The sequence below is a fragment of the Myotis lucifugus genome, unplaced genomic scaffold (genome assembly GCF_000147115.1).
Source record: "Myotis lucifugus unplaced genomic scaffold, Myoluc2.0 scaffold_225, whole genome shotgun sequence".
Taxonomy (NCBI): Eukaryota; Metazoa; Chordata; class Mammalia; order Chiroptera; family Vespertilionidae; genus Myotis; species Myotis lucifugus.
Window position 1 is genome coordinate 730,035 of NW_005871273.1, and position 24,062 is coordinate 754,096.

At 48.5% G+C, this 24,062-nt stretch overlaps 1 protein-coding gene across 5 annotated transcripts in view; it reads right to left on the reverse strand.

Moving 5' to 3' along the window:
* NTM (neurotrimin) overlaps nucleotides 1-24,062 on the reverse strand; it is an 846,452-nt gene that overhangs the window by 361,497 nt on the left and 460,893 nt on the right. For 3 of the 5 annotated variants that reach the window (XM_006098235.3, XM_014463876.2, XM_023761994.1), the window contains one exon: nucleotides 15,191-15,275. In XM_006098235.3, the coding sequence (XP_006098297.1) occupies nucleotides 15,191-15,275 (85 nt within the window). Of the gene's footprint in view, nucleotides 1-15,190; nucleotides 16,098-24,062 lie in introns of those variants that run through there. The other 2 variants (XM_014463877.2, XM_014463878.2) reach the window with 2 other exon arrangements.

Genomic DNA, 24,062 nt, shown 5'->3' on the forward strand with positions numbered 1-24,062 from the left:
TCATCCCATCTGTCTCTTTACTGGGTGTCAGGTCAAACACAAAAATGCTAGAATATCTCTGGCACAGAAGGTGACACTAAATCACAAACCTCCAGCCATGAATAAGCAATAAGAGGTGTTTGCACTAATTGCAGTGTCTGCACTGGCTCCACTGAGGGCACCTGCACATTCACGTGGAAGTAAGACTGTCCTTTGTCCCTGGTTTTCTCCTGACTAAAGGAAGGCAGACGGTTCACTTGGTTCTGAGAGCAAAGAGCCAAGCAAACGAAAAGCAAACCCTTAAGGCTTCAGTTTGAAAAGGCCACAGTCTCACATTCAGCCCCATGCAAAAGTCACCCAAAGGCTTGCCAAGAAATATTAATGAGTGCTTACGTGTGGATTTTAGACATGCATCTGTGTATTTTCATGCAGCTGAAATTAGAAAATATGAATGATAATAGTGGCGGTGAATCCCGTAGGTGAAGGCTAGCTATCTATAATAATAAAAGAGTAATATGCAAATCGAGTGAACGACTGAACAGCAGAACCACTGTCCGGACAACCTTCTGGACAACCACACTATGACACATACTGGCGCCAGGCCAGCCAAGGTGGGTGCAAAGTGATTGGTCGGGGAGCCCCACCATCGCCCATGATCGCACCGCAAAGGGAGGCCCAGGCCACTGGCTAGTGGGGTGATCGATGGGGGGAGGGTCCACAATCACCCTGCAGAGGGAGGCCCAGGCCAGCCAAATGATCGCACCCCACCCCTGTCGCCTGCAGAGGGAGACGACCGGTGGCGGGGGAGGAGAGCAGCACAGCACAGATGGCAGGCAGTGGCAGTGGCAGTGGCAATGGCAGTGGCAGTGACAGCGATGGGGGCGGGACCAGCTGCCAGCAGCTGGGGGAAGGAAAGCCCCAATAGACCCTGATCACCAGCCAGGCTTAGGGACCCTATCCGAGGGGTCCTGGATTGAAAGAGGGTACAGGTAGGGCTGAGGGACACCCCGCCCCCGTGCACGAATTTCCTGCACCAGGACTCTAGTTGTAAAATAATGAACTCCCAGATCTCGGCAGCCTGTCACTAGGGAAGTGTATTTCTCCTTTGTGCAGGATTCCAGCACGGGAGGTTCTGGATCAGCCTGCAGGGTGGGGCGGAAGCCGGCTCTGTGCAGGCATCTCACAACCTGGCTGCAGGAGCATCTGCCAAATAGGACGCGGGTTTCCAAGGTAAATTTGGACATCAGCATCCAGATGGCTAAGGAGAAAAGCATGAAGTATTTCATCTGGGAGCGTTTTATGGGCCCATCCACATCTAACTTTCACTCACACTCCTGTGGGTAGAACTGCATCATGTGACCATGCCTACATTCAAAAGAGGCTGGGAACTGCAATGGAGCTTTGCGCCCAGGGAAGAGAATAAACAAGTCTTTTTAAACGGCTAAGAACCTCTCCTTCAAGTGTGAAGAACCGAACAGCACAGTGCAGCTCATGCCCCGCCTTCTCAGTTTAGAAACAAGGAAACTGAGGCTGGACAAGCTAATTGTCCTAGCACCCGTGGTGACCTCAGAACCAGGACTAAAGCACAGGTCACCCTAGCCCTAGGCCACGACTCACGTTCCAAAAACAGTGACACTTGCCAATATTTTTCAGAATCACTCCTCCACAGAGAGGGTGTAGAGCTGCAGGATGTGAACCAATGTTGGCCCCGCCTCCAGCCCTGGGTACCTGTCCACAGGGCTCCCAGGAGCATAAGGTTCAAGCAGTGCGACCTGCCCACAGCAGACACAGCGCACGCCTGGTTCCTCCCCAGCAGTGCACAGCTCACACACAATGAGCGGCAGGCCCTGTCCTAAACACTTCATATTTCACTCCTGGCTCGGTATTCCCATCACTAGTTCCCTTCAACAGTGACAAAACGGAGGGCCAGGGAGGTTAATCCATGTGCCAAAGGTCACACACCGGAGAGGTGGCTGAACCAGGATTTGAACCCAGGGAGCGGTCTGGTTCTAAACCCTCCCTTTAATCACTCTGGTTTACAGCCGTAAAGTAAAATTCCTGTAATAAAAAAAGTTTACAATAAAAGCACAGACGTTGAATAACATGATACATCTCAGGCTCACAGCCTGATTTCTGCCTGGCTGTGCCTTCCTCCCTTCCCTCCCCCCAGTTTCATAGGCCTTAGGCTGGAAATGAATCCTTATTTTCAAGTGTTTATTAGATTTTCTATAGACTTCTTGAGAAAGTGGAGATTTAAAGGTCTCTCAGATTCCACAGGTGCAGATTTTATTAAGTGTGTCATCCTGTCCCAATGGCCGCACCTCGGTGTCCCATTCCCCTCACTGTTCTAGAAGACAAAACCAATGCTCAGTCACATACACCCTGGCCGAGCGCTGTTCAGAACACCCAAACTCATGCCAAGACAGAGATAGGCCTGAGTCTGGCTTCTAATAAAAAAAAATAAATAATATTCACTGTGAACAGCTTGCTATTATTCCTAATAAACTTTTCATTCACTCAGCAAATATTACTTACTGTATCCCATGTTCCAGGCAATAATTTCACCGCTATAAATGAGGGCAATAAAGTCCCTGGCCCAGCAGCTCTTACATTTTGTGGAGAGGTGAGAAGTGGGAGAGAAAGAACAGCGTTTTCTGAATGCTGAGGGCTTGAAGAAAATTAAAGCGAGCTAAGGGACAGAGTGACGCCGGTGGGCATGGCTATATCCAATCGCAGGTCTAGAAAGCCTTCTTTGAGAACGGGGTATTCCAACAGAGACACCACGAATGTCATAAGGGGGTCAACATTGTGGTGGGTCCTGGAAGAGGAAAGAGCATGCCCTCAGGCAAATGTGGACTTGGCAGGTACAAGAAACAACAGGGAAGTTCAGAGAGCTGCCTCCTTGTGAGTAGGGCGGGACGATGACCAAAGGTAGGCAGGCACCAGGTAATAAAAAGTCTTTTATCCCAGTGAATGTTTGCATTCCATTCAAAATATAACTAGAAGCCACTGTAGGGTTTTGAAGAGACAGGGATGTGATTTGACTTATGTTCTTTGTTTTATTTTTTGTTGTTGTTAATCCTCACCCAAGGATATTTTTTTCCCATTGACTTTTAGCGAAAGTGGAAGGGAGGATGGAAGGGAGGGAAAAGACAGAGAGATAGTGAGAGAGAAAGAGAGAGAGAGACATCAATGTGACAAGAGACGCATTAATGGGTTGCCTCTCACACATGCCCCAACTGGGGCCTTGGATCAAGCTGGCAATCCAGGTTCATGCCCTTTATTGGGAATCAAACCCATGACCCTTTGGTGCATGGGCAGATGATTTAACCACTGAGAAACACAGGCCAGGGATGATTTATGTTCTTAAGTGAGAACTCAGCCTACTAGTCGGAGGATAGACTCTGGTAGAGCAGAAGTGGAAGAAAAAGGACCAGATGAGATGCTACTGGCATAGTGCAGGAGAGAGTTGATGGCAGCATAGACTACAGAGGTGGGATCTGAGATGGTTAAAAGTGGTCTGATTCAGGAGGTATCTTAAAAAGTAAAGACAAACATGATTTACTGATGAATTCCATGTACCATAAGGACAGAAAGAAAAAATGTGTCTATTACGTCTGGGGCATGAATGGTGGTGCCCATTTTTAAGACAGGGACAGAGCAAGAGAAAATACATTGGTGGTGGCTGGTGATGGCTCCCATGGGGGCTGGTATCAAGAGTACTGGCTGTGCCCTAGCCGGTGTTGCTCAGTGGATAGAGCATAAGCCTGCAGACCGAGGTGCCAGGTTCTATTCCAGTCAAGGGCAGATACCTCGGTTGCTGACCCGGGCCTAGGTCAGGGTGCGTGCAGAAGGCAACCAATCAACGCGTTTCTCTCACATCAACATTTCTCTCTGTCTTTCCCTTTCTCTTCCACTCTCTCTATAAATCAATGGAAAAATATCCTGGAGTGAGGATTTAAAAATCATTTTTTTAAAAAAAGAGCTGGGAGGCCTCTGGTTTGAGATGTCTGAGTCATACATTGATCTGCAGATTAACAATAGGCTGTGCAGCCTGGAGCTCCGAGTGACAGAGACTGGTCAGGAGAGAGAGAGGCGAGGACTACAGCCAGAAAGGGGTTCTGGGTAATATGGGTGTGCTCCAGTGAAACTGGGGATTTTGAGAAAGATAGAAAAAGAATTGTCCAGCCATCACAGAGCACCAGGCAGAGCACCTACCAAACTTTCAGGCCTGGTGGACAGCAGAATATAGGTATGGAAATAACCCAAGAAGTGGCCAAGTTTCAGCTTAACACATTGAAGTAGTTTTATTGCTAGCTTTACCCAATGGCCAGGTAAGTTTCTATTGAATGAGTACAAAAAAAAAAACATTATATATATATATATATATATATATATATATATATATATATATATGTTAAAGGCACCCTTTAAAATTAAATACCATTGCACTTTGAAGTTATTTATTATATGTTCTTACAAGCTAATATCTTTTTAAAGTATGATAACTTTGTAAAACACTGCGTAATATGAAGCGAGAATTCTCGTGATCTGTCCGCAATGTGTGAAGTGAGAGAAAACAAAAGCTGGGACCATTCAGGGAAGACAAGAGACTGGGACAGAGGGATTTTGCCAATGACAGGCCATAAGAACCAGAGAGTAGGATTGTTTGGAGGATTGAGGTTTGCAATCAGGTAAGAATCTTGGATGTACAGGATTTCATGGTTAATACAAATCTAAAGAATGATACATGGCCTGGTGGTCTTTGCCTTCTGAGGTGGCTACGATAACCTGAAAAGTAAGATTCAATAGGGTTTGTCCCTGTGGTCTCTTAGGAAAAAGAGGGTAATCAATTCTCATTATATTCCTATGCCAGATCGGCCTCCTAGACACAGGCATAGCTCAGAGATATTGCAGGTCTGGTTCCAACTACCACAGCAGAGCGAGCATCACAATACAGTGAGCTGTGCTCTTTCTGCTGGTGGAGGGCCTTACCTTCGATGTGTGAAATGAGCAACCTCTGTGAGGCGCAATAAAGCAGAGCGCAATAAAGCGAGGTGTGTCTGGACTTGCCAGGGAGAGGCTGGGAAGGCAGGACTGGCATGGGAGTAGTCACTCTGAGAGCATCCACAGCTCCGACGCTGCCTCTGTGGACTGCAGTGGCTGGTGTCATGGTGGGTGACAGGGCGGTCTAACCAGCCTTCATTGGCCCTTTACATGTCATGATTATTGAAGAAAACAGTAATACCCAAACATATCCGCTTCCTGGAGCTGTTATAAAAGTGCATCCCAAACTGGACACATAGGCATCTCCTGCCTCACGGTTCTGAAAGCCAGAACTCTGAAATGAAGGTGTTGGCAGGACATGCTTCCTATGAAGCCTGGAGGAGAGAATCCTTCTTTGCCTGGTGCTAGATTCCGGTGCTTCCTTCCAATCCCTGGCATTCCTTGGCTAGCAGCCGCATAACGCCTACCAGTCCTCGTTGTCACAAGGCCTTTCCCCATGTGTGTCTCCATATCGTCATCTTCTTACAAGGACACCACCAGTTACACTGGATTAGGGGCCCACCCCACTTTAACATGGATTCAGCGTAAATATCTAATTACATCTTTAATGACCCTACTTCCTTATAAGGTCATATTATGACGTCCTGGGTGCTAAGACTCAGACATATCTTTTTTTTTCTTTTTTCTTTTATTGTTTTTTTTGGGGGGAGGGCGGGCTGAGAAGGGGGGAGGGGAAGGGTGATGCAATTCAACCCACAACACCAAAGTGTTGCTTTTTCTAGGTCTCATGTAGAACAATTACAGCAAATTAAAAATAGTCTGCATATATTCTTTCTTCCTCATAGATTCCGACTGTTTAGAATTGTTGAGATTCAGCTTTTCTGATGAGTAAATTTCTCCAAAGATGATTACTCTAAGGGCAAGAGCACTTCTCCGTGCATCCACTACACCACGACTGTCTGAAAGCCAGACAAGATCAGCAAATTATTTTCACAGTTACATCTTCCTTTGCCTCCACGGGGCAAACAAAGCTTTGTCTGAGGGTTAATTTCAGGTTTGTCATTTTTCCACCAGTCTAGCGGTTGATGCTGTTCTCGTTACAAATATTATTCTTGGCAAAAACCATCAACGATATTGCAAGACTAAGTCAAAAGTTCATTGTTCATTTTATAAGACAAGTCTAACCCTCGCAAAAGCTTTTGAAGCGAAAACATCTCACAACGACATGACAGCAAGCTGGCCAAAGGCATCCATATAAACCCAAACAAACTTAACCACATGAAGCAATGAGATTTGGGGAAAACAGAGCATGAGAGGCTGAGACTGCTAAATATAATTTAAACCAATTTACACTCATGGGATCGGCTTGAAGTGAGACTATTTCGGTGGTTCCATCAGTGAGCTGTGAGATCATCTGCTAATGCCAGACACACTGGTCTTGCCCCGGATTTGCATGTGAGAAAAGTTACCAAATGCGGACAGTCTTCCTTCCTGCTTTTACCATCTCCGTGCAAGTCCTGAGCTACACTCCCAGTGAACAGGAGATGTGAATGAAGGGGAAATGCCATCAGAGAACATTAAACACTGTGAGGGCTTAAACCCCTGCAAGCAATGGCTTCCTTACCTCCAGGGAATTATCATGGAAAAATCAGTCTTCCAAGGAAAAGGATCTATACTAGTAAATTCTAAATCTATACATAAATTCCTGGCTCCCCTATTTGTTTCAGAAAACCTGGCTCCATAGAACCTCTGGATGGTTTGTTCTGGTAGGAAATTTATCTTCGGAGCCATGAACTGTCATAACTTGCTATGTAGCAATCTTGTTATGAAAAATAAAGAAATGCCTGTCTTCTCACTCCCTCTCTGAAATAAAATAGCTCAAGAAATTATTTGAACTGAAGAAGATACCTAGAATAGAAACAGATGTGGAAGAGAAACACAGAAAAGTATAATTCCAGGAAAGTGGAGAGGCATTCTCTGGCCAAGATCTCTCAGAAGCAAGAGACGGTATGTGGGTGTAGCTACATGGATGCTTAAGCTACAGTACTTTTTAAAAAAATATGTATTGTTAGTACTTTTTATTTTATTTATTTTATTTTTTAATACATGTCTATTGATTTCAGGGAGGAAGGGAGAGGGAGAGAGAGAAACATCAATGATGAGAGAGAATCATTAACCGGCTGCCTCCTTCATGCCCCCACTGGAGATCGAGCCTGCAACCCAGGCATGTGCCCTTGACCAGAATCAAACCCAGGACCTCTCAGTCCACAGGCTGATGCTCCATCCACTGAGCCAAACCAGCTAGGGCTACAGTACTTTTTTGTAATTTTTAATATATTCCATTGATTTTTTACAGAGAGGAAGGGAGAGGGATAGAGAGTTAGAAACATTGATGAGAGAGAAACATCGATCTGCTGCCTCCTGCACACCCCGTACTGGGGATGTGCCCACAACCAAGGTACATGCCCTTGACCGGAATCGAACCTGGGACCCTTGAGTCTGCAGGCCGACGCTCTATCCACTGAGCCAAACCAGTTAGGGCTAAGGTACAGTACTTTTAATGAAAATTGCTAAATGCATGAATAAACATGTATACGGATACATGCATATGTGTGTATGAATGGAAAAAGTAAGTTGTAATTACACACTAAGCTTTATGTCCTTTATTTAATTTTAACCCAAAAGAGCCATGTGTGGTAGGGAATGACTGTCCCCTTTACTCAGAGAGATTAAAAAGTTTTCATCCAAGATCACACACGGTAAGTACTTACACCAGGGCTCTGGGAATCCTGCCTCACAGTCTGTTTTCTTCCTGGCATACCACCCCTGATGGAATATGAGTTAGTAACGCTTTGCTGGTTAGAGATTTTTGTCTCCACCAAGTGCGTTTCCATTAAACTTTCCTATTGCTAACTCCTCTCTCTTGCCTCACACAGGCAATTTGAAATTACAACCTAAACCCAATGAGGTTTTGTTTTTTTTTAATTTCCTAAAAAAATGGTTTTACTCGGCCATCTATGTGATGTTAGTGGCATTATTTATTTATTTTCAGTATCCTATTACACAGAGTGGGAACCCATCAACCTGCTCTCGGGGAAGCAAACTGACCTCGGATAATGCAAGGACAATGTTATACTTTACCCATCGAGACTCTGTACTTAGAATAAATATGCTATTAATATTAATGGCATTTTTTTCAAGATTTCCCCCAAGAGAGATGCCAATGATCCTACTTCTAGCACAACAAAGAAGGAGATTGATAGGTCAAGGCCCCACCTACTCTGCCCCCTACACCAGGGCATCCAGGTAGCTAGCCTGGCTTGCAGACTCGTCATAGAGCCACATTTCCACCTGGATCTGTTCAATGTCCCATTCCAGAGAAATGCATGGTAACATCTGCGAAAGAATTAATTCTCCGTGAGAGAGTCCAAGATTGCTGCTATCTGAAGCAAAGGTTGGTGGAAGAACTGGGAATGAAAGTCTTACTCTGAACAAACTATGGAGATTCTAGGGTTCTCGGACAACAAGGGACCCCTGGAGGCCAGCGGGTCATCTCTGTGTCACATACATACTCCCACACCCTAGTCCTAAAGTGCTTCTAGAAAATACATTCTTGTGCTCCAGGACAAGAAGGAAAAACCAAATTCCCTTTCTAGGAAGAGAAGAACTTGGCAATGAAGAAGTGATAGCAAGAAAACATCCCTTTGGTGAGAGAGAGAGAGAGAGAGAGAGAGAGAGAGAGAGAGAGAGAGAGAAAGAGAAATGAGCCTAGAAGTCAGACGTCCCAGGCTCCGCCACCACCTGACTGTGATTTGGGAAATGCCTCTCTTTGCCTCTGTGTTTTGGTTTCCTGATCTGTAAAATGGGAACAGCAATTGCATCCACCTCATGGAGCAACTATGAAGATTAAATAAGACCTGTCAGCGGCGCCCTCAGCACCTGACACCTAGTAAACAGAGCTGCTCCAGACAAAATCAGAGGCGAAGCCTAAGGCCTAGGAAGGCAGATCCTCCTATCAGGCAAAACCAGCAGTCAGGAGAGAGCATGAAAATCAACACTAGCTAATTGCCCCAGAAACACAGTCAGTGTCATGCGTTTTGCACTTAGTGGGGAAAAGGGGCTTCCTTCAGGTGCCGGTGGCCTAGACTAGGGCTCACCCTAGATTAAGTGTGGGCTGGGTGTCAGCTCCTTCTCGCCCTTTCAGAAAGACATCCTTGTGCGAGACTCATTACCAGAAGCCTCATTATCTGTAAAGCCAGGTGGCCGAACTCCCTGGACTTCTTAATCCTTCCAAAAGCAAAAGAAACATTTCTGCAAAACACCACTACGTGCAGGTGAGGCGTGCTGAAGGCCTGGTGTCCCTCTGCACCCCTCTCTAGGTTCCCTTGACAACTGGCAACTGGGTTCTCCTTCTGCCCCATGGTTGGTTGGGCTTTTCGTTTTCCCATTTTAGGTTTTGGCTCCTTCAACAGACTGAGTGTGCTTCCAGGAGCCTCCCTCTGCAGCCCCATCTGTCCATGCTCTTTGGAGCCCTGGTCCGCCGGCTGGATGCCTGGCAGGCCCCGGAGGTGAGCAACGGGTGGTGGATCTTCGGAGGGGGCAGGGCAGTGAGGACAGCACAGGCTTCCTGAGTGACACTGCTCTTCCGAATGAGCTAACTCATACACAACAGATCAATAGTTACACCACGAGACAACCGCTGCCAGCCACTCCCCGAGTAGAGAGAGAGAAGGATGGGCAGAGATCTGCTTTTCTGGGCTCCTTCTTACCTTGAAAATGCTAATTTCCCTGAGGTCCACCTGAGGTTGACCACATCAACAGAGAGTGGCATTGCTTCAAAGGTGCTGGCTAGGGGAGCAATCTGGCAGAAAGAGGGCGTGTGTCATGGGTGCAGCGATGAAATAACAGGCAACTGACACAGCCCATCTGTGTCCTGGACAGAGAGACAGCAGCTCAGTCACTCAAGTCCTCAAGAGCGGCCTCACCTCGCAGAAAAGAGCCACCTCGCACAGCGGCACAACCTGGACAGCAATAGGCCGGGGCAAGGCCAACACAAGACAACGAAGGGAAAAGGACAGAGAAGGGCGAACAGAAGAAGATCAGGATCTCAGAGACTGAGTCCTTCATTCATTCGTACAACACCTCTCTTCTGAGCACCTTCTATATGCCAGACATCGTGGAGGGTAAGTAAGACAGAGAAGGTACCTACCCTCAAGGAAATTACAGCCCAGTTGGGGAAAACAGATCATGAACACATAGCAAATAAATGAAAGGGAACACTTTCTGATACGGATGACTGCTCCAAAGAAATAATCCCGGATGACCTGCCGATATAGGGCTGGTGGCAGTGGTGGTGAGTTATTTCATGTGAGTGTCCAGAAAGGCTTCAGTGAGGGTCCCACGTGAGCGAGGGCCAAGATGGTAAACAACTGCCCATGGGAAGGAGACCTGGAGGAGGGGCATTCCCAACAGCGGCACCGTGAGTGCAAAGGCCGTGTGGCAAGGAGGAGTTTTCTGTGTTCACGAATCAGAAAGCAAGGCAGGACAGTCCCTCAGACTTTATTAGCAAAAACCAGGGGCCATGCCGCGAGCTGGGTATTGGGATGTGACCCTGAAGAAGGCATCACTCCGGCTTCCAGAGGCCATGGAGTAGCTGGACAGACGAACAGAGACTCCATCGGCCTAAAAATGCAATGCTCAGTGGTTTCCAGGATAGAAATAAAGCTCCAGGCCTTCCAACATCTGAAAGGGGACTGGGTGAGTTTTCTCAAGTATCAAAACCACATGATTCTGTGCTGTTCCATGGAACTGCTACATCAAAGCTCAACTTCAACCTGGTACATTTCTCAGATGTTTTATTCACTCATCTCCTCCCCCCACAAAAAAAAGCACCATGCAGTGGCAAAACCTAAAGTCTAGGAAGAGGACAGGGGTGTAGCTCAGCCTCCAGTATTCACGCTCCAGATGAGCCCAGGGAAATATTTGGGGGAATCTATAAACACATGAAACACATTCAGCTAAATCGCCAAGTAACACAGGGACATGCAGTGGAGGTCTCTAATTAATGACACCCACACAGCTGGGCCTCTGGCTCTGCTGCTCTCACTGCCTCCTCAGTGTGCCCATCATCAGAGCTGTCCTGCCCCACTGGGGTGGGGGGGCACTCTTCTCCACCGTGTACCAAGCACTTGTCAGTGGGCATTCTGCCTCAGGTGCCAATGGCCTCTTGCCCACAGCCCGCCTTCTGAGTTGGACCCAAGGCCCTGCAGCTGGGAGCCCACGCCACATGCCGTTTTACACCCCAACCCCCAGCTCAGTGGCCTTCATGTAAGAACCACTCAATAAATCTCTGCTGATTGGCCACAGCTGTATTTTAAAAGCCAATGATGGAGAAATGTGGTAAGGAGACAAATTGAATATAGGCTGGGGATAGTTTGGGTTCGTTTTCATTTGTTCAGTGAACATTCGGAAGCACACGGGGCTCACAGCATTACATGATCTCTGCTTTTCAAGAGCTAGCTGCCCCCCAGTCCACAGGGAGGAAGAAGACAGAGAGTTCAACAACACAGGTGTACACTGACATGAGTGGGGGAGAGATTCAGTACCAGCGTGGAATTAGGAGAAAGAATGCATTGGGGAAGGCTGTTGTACAATGTCAAGGAGCAAAGTCCTGAGTCAGCATCCCACCACTGCCCCTTCTGTGATTTTAGGTGAATTCCCCTCTCTGAGCCTCAGCTTTCTCATCAATAAAATGGGAATAATCAAGTCTAGTTCAGAGAGTTGTTGTGAGAATTAAATGTCACCATGTATAAAAAATGTTTCTGTCAATAACTGGCCAGTAGTTGACAGAATAATCATCTTATTAAAAATTATTATTACTAATGCCACACACTATGGTTTCAAAACTTCCTAGCTGCGCAACCTTAATCAAATGATGTCAATTTTCCACACCGCAGTTTCCTCATCTGCAAATGGGGATAATAATAGCACCTGCATGGTAGGGCTTTTTATTAGGGTTAAATGGTAATATTATGAGGTTGGATGATGGGTGAGATATTATATAAAGTATTTAGAATACTCCTTACCAAATAGTGACTGCTCAACAAACCTTGATTATTATCCATGATTACTGCACATTCTGTTTTATGTAACCTCACCCTTTTGAAAATATGCATATACTATCAGCAGGAGGGCAGAAAGAGTGGGAGACTGCAAATTGTCTGCAATTTTTTTCAGGCTGTCGATGGCATGTTAGGTGAGAGGTTTCCCAATACCTCCACAAGGATCGTTAGCGCTAATTAGATGAGATAAAACATCTTTAAAAGTTTCCTCACACTGGAATCGCTGCTGAGGCATTCACTCTTTGGGGACTAAAAAATCTCCTCCAAAAGTGGAACTGGAGAGAACAAAGCAGAAGAAAAGGAAATCAGAGCAGAAGGCCCTCTGCTGGTTGAGACGAAAACTACAAGCATCACCCTCATTGTCACCCAGGGCGATGTGGACAGGGTGGCTCTGAGGCAGAGCAGAGATGCTGAGGGCCTCCCTCGCTGTGGTTCTTTCTGTGTCATTTGGTCACGTGCTGAACAAAAACAAGAAGGAAAGGAGAGAGGAAAGGAGGGAGGGAGAAAAAAAGAAAGAAGAGACCCACATAGACACACACAAAGCAAAAAAGAAAAATAACCCTGAACCACTAGATTGCTGCAATCTGAAATCAGGTTATATGAGAATTTTACGTAAACAAAATACACTCTAAAATCCCTACTTGTTTCTCTGTACAAAATGCAGAGCCTGTGTGGAGAGTTCAAGGGCTTCCACTCCACCAAGGTCCACCCACCATGGGGCCCTTCCTTGTTCCAGGGCATCAGGGCCTGAGAAGAGCCAGAGTCCCCCTGCTGAGGCGGGAGCATCCCCTGTGCAGGCTCTGATACCCCTGCTGCCCGCTTCCCATCCTAAAGCAGGCCCATGGCCAGTGGGCTGTTGTCAGGCAGACTAAAGTTCCTCTAACCCCCACCCTGTAAGGCTGGACTCACTGGGAGGGTCTTCTCCTGATGTCAGGAAGACCGTCAGCCCAGGGGCGGGCACAGATGGCAGGAGCTGGTCCAGGAGGGCCTTTGCGTGCCATGGCTGGGCTGGGGCTAGACAGGAAGCCCCACCACATCCCATTTCCTCCATCTGCACCCAAACAAGGCCAGTGTGCCTACAGCATGAGTGAAAATGCAGACAAACATGAGTGCCTAAAAGAGACAGGGAGAGGGGCCCCCAGAGTGAGGGGGGAAGAGTAATAGAAAGAAAGACAAAGAAAGAGAAGCCAGCCAGTACATGAAAACCTGATTTTAAAGAGAACCTGCTCCTAACCCAGGCCCATCCCCTGGCTGAGCATCTGCTAACTTCAGACACCCGCTGGAGCGTTCTGGTTCCCATGAGCCTGGGGGATGCCTTTGGAGACCAGATCCTGGCCTGTCCAACACCCCTCATGGTGCCCATAACATGGGAGCTACTGTCAGTCAGGGCTCCTTTGCTATTCCTATTTCGCCAAATCTCTAACAGCTACCTTCCACCTTCCCATTGAAAATACCATCCCATTTCTCTCTAAAATGCGCTCCCTGTGCAAATGTCTCCATTTTATCTCTTGGGCTGTTACTCCTCGCAGCCAAAGGTTAGGGACAAGGGGGGCATCCAGAGAACACTAATGGCATCAACCACATTGCATTAGAAGTTCATTTTTGTTTTTCTCTTAAGTGGTCTGAAATCAAGGCACATTTGGAGCTCCCATTGAATCTCTCTATAAAGCAGATGCACAGTTATTTCAGGGCGGGAGGCAGTTAGATGCTTAACCTTCGTTCAAAATAGTCCCCAAAGGGCGTAGTGGAAGAGGCTGGTTTCAGGGACTAAGGAGTGACTAGGGGTTCGCTGGGGCAATGGGGGTGAGCTCCCCAAAGTCAAAGGCGCACAGGATGCTTGTAGGTCTTGCAGGGTCCTTAAGTCACACACTTCCTTTGGCAATGTCCCGCCAGTGCCCCCTCCTCCCTGTTTTCCATCCCCTGAGTATTGCTTTAAGTGCATCATCCACAAACAATCCAAGCTTAGAAGAACAGTCAGCAGGGGGTCGAACAGTGGACACCAGCAACAAGAATCGTCATGTGCAAAGGATGGGAATACGGTCACGTGGCCTCAATGGCCCCAGTTTGGAAAACTTTATTTAAAAAGGCATATTCCATCAAAAACACATAGGGAAATCCTTCTTCCCATCAACCTTCCCAACTTCCCCCTTAGGCTGACTCTCTCACAAAATTCCGGAGTAAGATTCCATTGCAATCGCTAACCCCGTGTTGCCCTCCTGGGAGTGGTGTAGTTTGTAGGCTCTGGAAATCCAGTCAGCATTTCAGCAGGCAGGGTGGTCAGGGAGACTGTCTTACTACATTACACAAAACACAACCAAGACCCTCCTCCTCCTCCTCCTCCTCCTCCTCCTCCTCCTCCTCCTCCTCCTCCTCCTCCTCCTCCTCCAGTAGCAGTAAACCTTAACCCCACAGGCCAAGCAGGGCCAGACTCGACATTGAACCTCAGCTCCTGACCATAAATGACTTACTGCTGGTGGCCAACACCCAGAGCACAGTTACCCGGACAAATGCTGCTTCCCACAGACAAACCAGACTCATCTCCACGACTTGAGTCGCAGAAAGCCACGCTCACCCAGGAAACGCATGCCCTTCTGCCCACCAGCTGGTGGCCTGGAGGCCCCCAGGAAAGGCCCCCAGGCAGGCCCAGGGCAAAACAGCAGCTCTGCCAGAGGCCGGGGCCCAGCTGGCAACTCCAGGTGCCATGGGCAGAGTGAGGGCATGCACACGAAGCCAGACCCGTCCTTTGGGACGTATTCACTTCAGAGAAGACTGTTCACACCGAGCTCCATCCAGGCCCCAGGCACCATGGCCACCAGCCTGGGAGTCCCACAGTCCTCAATCCTGGCGACCTCCTGGCCCAGCCACCCCTCGTGCTTCCCAAGTCTCGGGCCAAGGAAGCCAGTGCTGGGGAAACAGCTCATCGCCTGAACCTCTGAGAGGTCCCCATGAAACTACCAACATTCCCCCCCGCAGAGCATCCAATCTGGCTCATCTGAGCTCCATCGCACACACTCACACCCCTAGCCCTCTCTCCCCAGCCCCCTTTCAAGTCAATGTCAAGTCACAGAAGTGCAGCTCCCTACCTGAGGGTGGCGCTCTCCCCCTGCCGGACCGTCACGTTGTCCATCGCTTTGGGGAAGGTGGCATCTCCGCTGCGCACGGGCACTCCTGTGGGTACAAGGAACAGCAGCCTGAGAGACACGATCACGAGGCACTTCCAGGGCAGGAACAGGTACCCACAGACCCCCATCCTCGACAGTCACAACTTCCCCGAACTCCTCCTGCAGCCGCGCGGCACACGCCCCCGGGCGAGCACAGGAAGTGGGTGGGGTGGGGGAGAGCTGGGACCCAGCAGCGAACTAGCGGCGATGGAAAGGCGCGGGTTTTTTTTTTTTCTGGGAGAAAAGCGCGCAGACTCCTCCTAGTCTAATATTCCTCCCCCAAAGCCAGCCTCAGCGCTCCGGCCTCGGAGAACCAGAGGGGCTTCCTCGGTGCAGCTTCGGCCGGGGAAAGTGGCCACCGGGGAACGGGCAGCTCCCGGCAGGTGCAGAGGCGTGGGCACGTCTCAGAGGTCCCTTCTTCCCTTGAGCAGCTCCGACATGGCACTTGGGGGTGGCAGAAGCACTTCGGTACCCGAAGGAAACGGAGGGGGGGTTGGGATCCGGCCACCGCAGAGGCAGGCTGCAATCCCTCGCTTCCAGGCGGGGGGAGATGCAACACTTTCTTTGTAAGTTTCAGAGGCAGGATGGCCGGCAAAATGCAATCGGTAACAATAGCGGAGATGGAAAGTGGAGCACGCAGGAGGCAGCGGGGGGTGTGCGAGGAGGCGCGGGCTGCGCAGGGACCAGGCGCGGCGAGATCCTGCCGCAGCCGCCCGCCCGGGTCAACTTCCTCGGAGCCGAGATGCGCGCAGCAGCAGCTGCCGCGATGGAGCAGGTCTCGGTGGAGGCAGTGGCCCCGGCGGTCCAGGCAGGAGCGGCCGGGCGGCGGTGGACCGGACCCAGCCCGCGGCGGCCCCTCGCTCGCTCCCTCGCTCGCTGGGGAAAGCGAGGCGCAGCCGACACCGGAGCCGCGCGGACGCCACGCTCAGCGGCCGCCCCCGGCCTCCGCGCCGCCTTCCTCCCGGGAGCAGCCCCAAAGCGCACGGGCCCCGACCGCCGGGGTTGTCATGGCAGCAGCTCCATCACTGACCGCCACTTTCTCCGGTGCCGGCGCCACGCAAGCGGGCGGACTGCGCGCTCATCCCGGCGGGCGGGCGGGCGGGCGGCGCGGGGCGCGGGCGGGCGCCCACCTTAACCCCCGCCGCGCCGCGCAGCCACCACCGGCGGCCGTGCACCGGCAGAGGCGAGCAGTTTAACCGTTTCCCGCCTTGAAAAGCTGCCACTTCCAAATGAAGAAGGCAAAGTTATCAGGCCCTTTTAATAAGCCAGAGACAGCTTCATCAGGGTCACCAGCGAATGAACGAGGACAGGAAAACCCTGCAGCATGCATGCATGCGCCTTTAAAATGATCCGATTCATTCCATTAGCATGGAGAGTACATTTGGAGTTTGGGGAGGATGTTTTAGAGTAATCTCATTTTTATTCAACAGTCCACACCCATCTCACCACCACCCCGCTCCAAAAAAAAAAAAAAGCTAGTTTAAAACACCACCGTCAACACCACCTTTCTAAATAAATCTTCCATATACAAAACAAACGCAGAATCACAGAAGCCTCTTCGCGTGTGAAACTGACAAAAATCGCATCGAAATCTTGCTCAAGTTCTGACACTGACTTACATTCCTTATTCTGGTTTTGTCGGCATTAAAAGATGCTGGCCCTGCAAAAGTGCCCCCTCCGGATCCAGGGAGCCTCTTCCCTGAGGCTTGCAGAGGGCTCCCAGGTTTCCTGAGCTCACCCTCTGGCAGAAATGATTTCACCTGAATGGGTGTGTTTCTCACATATTTGAAACCTGGGAGAAAAAATGGGATTCGTCTCAGTTCACGCCCGGTCCCCTCTCTGGATGCTGCAGGTCCCTGGGTACCTACATTTTTATTTCTCTCTCAACTTCAGCTCTGATGGAATGTGGTGCACGCTCCTTCCTGGGCCTGGCTCCTGAGCAGGAGGGAAGCCGGAAGCAGCCCAGCCTGCCCAGCTGTGTTAACTCTGCCGTGGGGTCTTGTCCGGGATTTCAGATCCCAGCTCCCTGCACTGACCCATATTCTCCCTGGGGATGGAGAGGCGGCAACCGTGGCTTTCCCCCCTGGACTTTCTATCAAATCTAACCAGGAAGCTTTTTAAAATATATAATAACTGTTCAGTAACAGAAAAATATTGTTTTCCAAGAGCCATCTAGCCAACACCAGAGAGACAGAAGCATTGTAACTATAAGGGTCTTAGTGCCATAAAAGTCCTTGCACCTTGCAAGTAGTAACCACCACGTTCATGTGAGCAGTGAGTGTGTGTTGGGGAGGACACAGCATTTCACCCACCATCTCCCCCTCTCTCTGATTACTCTAGATGGGCAGAGACTGAGGTCAGGGCTGCAGGCATGGATGCCAAACTCCAGGGTAGCAAAGAAAGACTGAGCAGGCTGGCTTTTCTCTCCTAACAGTTGACCAGAAAATGCAAAGTTGAGCAACTTTACATTGAAGATCACAATTGCTCTATCATTAGACCCATTTTCCCTACTGTCCTCTGGTGACTTTCTGATATTAAATTTTCAGGGAAACCCATCTACTGTGTGTCGCTCCCTGGGAACATTTGATATATCACCTAAAAATCAATTGTCAACTTACAGCCACAAGGAAAGACTTTACTACCAGGGGGGCGTGGGGAGGGGAGCATTTATGGAGAGCAGGAGAAATTTGTTTCTATTTTTTAAAGAAAGGGGTGATAATTCCCCTATTTTAGCATCAGTTCATTCTTGCAAGACCCTATTCCATCACTTTTCTACAATGGGAAATTGTGGAGATAGGAAATTGAATGATTTCACCAAGTTCAGATATTTCGTGATAACAGAATAAGGTGTGAGATTATGTTTGCTGACTTTCCGTTTGCTGAATTGGGGGTTCTTCCTTCCCGAAAACCCAAGAAGCCACCTCTAATCATCCATCCATTTTAACCACCCCTATTCCTCCCTACCAAACCCTTTGTAAAAGCATCCTTACTGCCTCCTGTGGACACAAAGGCCAGCCATGAGGGAGAGGGACTCCTTGTGTCTTTGGAGCCATTTCCCTGCAGGCTGGAGAATGGCAGCGATGATTCCTTTCATGATCAATTCTGATCCTGGCTCTTGCATCTAATTCCCAGGTAGGTACAAATGAGCATTAGTTTTTGCATCTAGGAATGTGGATAATGACAACAACAGGCCTTCCCGAGGGGCCTACATACATGATTAACTCTACAGTAAAATACTTAGAAATCTATTTAAGGTGGAAGATGCTCTATTAATACATTTTGCCTGCTACCAGTTCATTATTATGTCTGGGCAGAAAAATAATTCTTCTCACGGGCTCTTTAAGATGTTCCGTTTATACCAGTCTGCATGCAGTTGATCTCTGGCTGCATGACCATTTCTGGCTCTGGCCATGGCCCTGGAGGGCTGGTGCTGAGCTGAGGCATCCCAGCCCTGGCTGAAAGGAGACCCAGCCCAGCTCAGATGAGGCTCAGGATGAGCAAAGTAAAACCCCCCGCAGCCCCATACCTGCTCTCTGGACCCAGGGACCCAAACTTTCTTCAAAAACAGAAGTTTAGAAAGTGGAGAAAGGCCGGAGATGCCCCCACAATGAACAAGGCAGAACCCATCCCTTCCAAACTCGTTATGGAAGTGGTTTGAAGAGATGAAGATCCGAATCACATGTCAACTCCCTGCCCATCCCCTAATCCCTAAATATAACCAACATTTAGCGGCTTATCTTATATCCTGTCTCTGGCTTCATGAAACTGCTGGATTTGCTTTATTTCCCCAGCATATCCAAGTTAATGAAAAAGGGATGACAGTCAGAGCCATTTCATTATTTGTGCTCTTTATAGAAACAACTTCCTTTCTGCCTCCTGGAAAGCAGACTCCTAAGGAGCACCCACCTCCACCTTCTTCCCCGTCTCCCTGTCCTTCCTCCCTTCCCGCTCACATACACCCATACTGTACACATAAATCAACTTGTCACAGCTTGTCTCGGCGCTGACAGCTGTAATTGCTTCAGGTTATAAAAATATCTACAGGACAATGCCTTTCAAGCACACGCACCGCACACACGCGCGCACACGTACACACGGAGTGAGCAAAAGAAAACAATCCTATTGCCTTTAATGATCCCATGACCGCAAAGCAGGGGTGAGCAGGCGCTGGCCTGCAGACTGCGAGGGCTGGCAGGCAGGGGGGGAAACAGAGGTACGGGGAGGGTTCTGGCAGACGGAGAAGCATCTACGCGCTACAGCAGGGTTGGAACGGGAAGGATTCCAGCGAGAGGGAAATCAGCTGCTGTTTTGTTTTACTCGACTACCTACAGCAAGCCTGGGTTAGTTAAAGAGCTGTGACTATGCCACACAGGAGCGCTCGCTTAAGAAATGCCAGCTCCTCTCCTTCTCTAACAAGGCGAAAGGCCCCCCTCTCCTGGTGGAGATTCCAAATTGGAGCGCAGGCAAGAAGAAAGAAGATGATAAATGCAGGGCGGTCAGCGTGGCCTGGCACCGAATAGATATTGGAAGCTGTCATCAGAAAAGGCGGGGCCGATCTGGATAAAGAGAGGCCTCCAGAGGAGTAGGGCAGGGCTGGACTTTGGGAAAACTACTCACCATGCTTCCTCTTGGATGACTATAGGGTCAAGATAAAATGGTCCAGCTGGGCTGGCCTCTAGCTTGTTAGGATTTCAACAGGAAGAGCAAAAGCAAGGAAGAAGGCTCCACAGAGAAGAAAGAGAGAGAGAATGGAGAAGGAGGAGAGAAAGAAATGGCAAAGGTTAGACGACCTATGGACTCCGAAAGCCATAAAACCTCATAAGAGATGTCTAAAGTGCAGAGGCCTGTGGACTGAAGGTTCCCAGGTTCGATTCTGCTCAAGGTACCTGCCCAGATTGCGGGCTTGATCCCCAGCAGGGGGCGTGCAAGAGGCAGCCAAACAATGATTTCTCACTCATCATTGATGTTTCTCTCTCTCTCTCCCTCTCCATTCCTCTCTGAAATCAATACAAATATTTTTTTTAAAGGAAAGTTAGAGATACTAAGACGGAAGGCACTGCCCTCAAGTTGCTTGTAGTATTGTGCTTTGGGGCTTGCGGGTGGTTTTCTTTGTTTAGGGATTCAGGATTGAAGTGACACTGACCTCAAGCCCAGGCTCCCTGTAAGCCCTTGAGAACATTCACTGCTGAGAACAAGCTGAGACGGGCCTCCTCTTGGGAACACTTTGTCCCTTTACACTTGTCCTGAGAGCCAGACACTGACCATGGCTACCTAAGCTTCATGTAGAATGGCTTTTGGAGGGGAAGGGATGCTCTCAAGGATGTATAAATGTAGGGAAGAAATGCATGGACCCAGGAAACAAGTGTTTCTTCACCCTGGATGCCAGCTGGGCTCCGGGTGGTGGGTTGAAGCTGTGGAGGAGGGAGGCTTACCCTGAGGAAGCACTCTTTGTAGCCAGAGAGGCAGGTTTTAAAAGCAGTGAACTGCCACGTGTTCAAAATGGAAACCATCCCCACACGCCATGATATTTTGAATTTAATTTAAAAAATCAATTTGCAATGAATCTTATAACAATAAATATATTCCTCACAATTCGTGTGTTCTTGAATATTTTCAGTTGACAATTCTCACGAAAAATGATTTTGAAAGTTGGTCAGGGCTGCCACTTAGGGAAAACATCTTTTTTTATTTCTTCCAAAGAACAATTTTTAATGATTTTTACATACACAGTTGGAAAAAAAGTATTACTTACACTTAGTTATTATTAAAAAAAATTAAAATTGCCTCAGTGTATGATAAAGTTCGAAACACAATACAACACATAACGGAACATTACATGGTTTACAAAAGTATTTGGTTTCTTTTCGCTGTTTTGTACCAATACTAGTAGAAGAGCATACCAAACACCATTTCCACATAGATTTTTTTTTCCAATCGGTGGATATCCCCCCCAAAAAATGTCGTTCATATAATCTGGGTGGCAAGTGGGTGGCATAATATTGTCTTTTCTCAGGTCGTGCTAATTTATGTGTTTGAAGTAATTGCCTGATTACCTGCAACTGGAAATCACCAAGTGTAATATTGCTTGCTTTTTTTTTTTATTGCAGCTATAGACGCGCCTGGCATGTGGGGAAGGCCCGCCGCTGGCATCTATAGATGCTTATGGCATACAAAGGGTTAAGGGGGAATTTTACAAAACAGTGGCGATAATTAGGAAAAACCTTATGAGGAGTACATGGAAGGATGCTTGTAACAGAAGGTTGCCTTGGCATCTGGAAGATCAGGAAAAGTTTCCCTAAGAAAATGACTTTAACCCGGGACGTAACAGTGAGAAGGAGAAAAGGGACAGGCAGTGTGGGGGGGACTCTAGGTGCAGGCAGACCCCACAGGGTCTTCCCAGCTCAAGCCTGGGAGGAGCGTGGGCAGAAGCTGCCTTTATAGCCTCAGAGGACGCTCATGTGAAGGAAGGATGGGATGTCTGAAGGGCTGTGTCTGATTGAAAACCTCTAACTGCTCCAGGATGCTGTGTTCATGCCTGCATCGATTCATTCAGTACATATTTATTGATTAGGAATGACCATGGGATTTGGACTCAGACAGACCAGGAGTCAAACACTCATCTTCTCCATTACTAACGGGGTGACCTTGGGGAAATAAGTTAACCTGTTTGTAAAATAGCGCTGATAATGGTACCCACTGCCGAGCTGCTGTGAGGATGAAATGAGAAGAGAGATGTAGAGAATTTGGCGCAGGGCTTGCTACACAGCAGGGATGATCCACATGGCAACTCCTATGCTCCTGGACTGGGAGGGTGGCAGGGGGAGGGGGGGCGATACCAGTGGAAGTGCTCCCCCCATTCACAGGAGCTCCAGGTGCCATTCATTCAAAGGACCTAGGAGCCCTAGGAGCAAGGGCCTGTGAACACCATCTGTGTACACATCCTGGAGGGTTTCATCCCAGGGACGGAGCAGAAACCTCATGCTGGGATGTGGTCAGAGGGGAAGTGGCTTAGCTTTCAAACCAGGACAGAAGAGAAATGACCCTCCGGCTCTCACCCCAGTATTGCAACCCTGGGGTGTTCTTAAAGCACAAACAGGATATAGGCCTGAGCTGGAGAAACAGGGTAGGGCTTTGTCTGTCTGTGGCAGCTGGGAACTTGTATCTGTCACGTTCCCATGTATACCTGAAAGGTAGCGAAATAAACTGAAAAAAAGAAAAGACAGCTCCAGCTCATCCTAAGGTGAGGGCTACCCTCTGACCGCCTTCTAATGAAGGTGTTTGCCCTTCTCTGCTCCCATGGGCCTGTGGCTGAATCCAGAGCCTCCTCCATCTACATTGCAGACTGGTTATCCTATCCTATATAATAAAAGGGTAATATGCAAATTGACCCTAATGGTGGAACAACCGGTTGCTATGACACACACTGACCACCAGGGGGTAGACACTCAACACAGAAGCTGCCCCCTGGTGGTCAGTGAGCTCCCACAGGGGTTGCTCTGCTCAGCCACAAGCCAGGCTGATAGTTGCAAGTGCAGCGGCAGTGGCAGGAGCCTCTCCGGACTCCTTGGCAGCGCTAAGGATGTCCGACTACGGCTTAGGCCCACTCAGTTGGACATCCCCCGAGGGCTCCCAGGCTGCCAGAGTGATGTCTGACTGCCAGCTTAGGCCTGATCCTCCGGGGAGCGGGCCTAAACTGGCAGGTGGACATCCCCTGAGGGCTCCTGGCTGCACGAATGCACAAATTTTCCTGCACCAGGCCTCTAGTTAATAATAATATCCTGTGCCCAACTCATTGCTCTTTATTTCTACTGTTGACCATCTCAGGGCCATGCTTCAAGATCACCTGGCACCCTCTGCAGAAGGGAGCAGGGTTACATTTGTCTACATGCATGAATAGACACATTCTAGTGTTTTCAGGATGCAGCCCAAGCAGTCAGGTGGTGCCTTCTCATTTAGAAAGAGCTCTTTGAATGCCAGCTCACCAGCCCCCAACTTGGAGTTTAAAAACCTAATTTTCTGTCAGAGGAACTTGTCTTACATCTGCCCCTGCATGCTTTTCTCCTTACACAACCACTTGTTACACATGTTTGCCTTTCATCCTTCTCTTCATTTTCTTTAGAGGTTTTACTCACTGTTCCCCAGTCAAGAGCAGTGGTAGAAGAGGCAAATTATAATGAGACAAGAATTTGCTCAATAACATATAGGCTTGTCCAGCCAGTGTGGCTCAATGGTTGAATGTTGACCTATGAACCAGGAGGTCATAGTTGATTCCCACATGCACAGGTTGCAGGCTTGATCCCCAGTGTGGGGGATGCAGGAGGCAGCTGATCAATGATTCTCTCTCATCATTGACGTTTCTATCTCTCTCCCTCTCCTTCTCCCTTCCTCTCAGAAATCAATATATATATAAAAAAATAAGGATGTGGGCTCCATTGCATTTTTTATTAGAGGTGACAATTTTATAAATTTCATTTTTAAACCAGAAGATCTGGGTTCTAGTCTCAACTAAGGCCATCATTATGTTACCTTAGATAAGCCACTTGCTTTCTTGAATATTTAGCTTTTTCAAGAGAAACAACAACTTCATAAATGGGTCTTTGAGAAGATGGAATGTTAGTGCAGCCAAATGGGCTAAAGCCCTTTAGAAAGTTAAAAGAACTGTTCCAGAATAAGATGACAGCTCAGTGGAGGGGCTGGAGGTCAAGGGTACTGAATTCACGCCTCAAGTCGCCCGCTTACTGACTGTATGAAGCTGCCCAAGTCACTTCCGCTTTCTGTCTACAGGAGGAGTTTG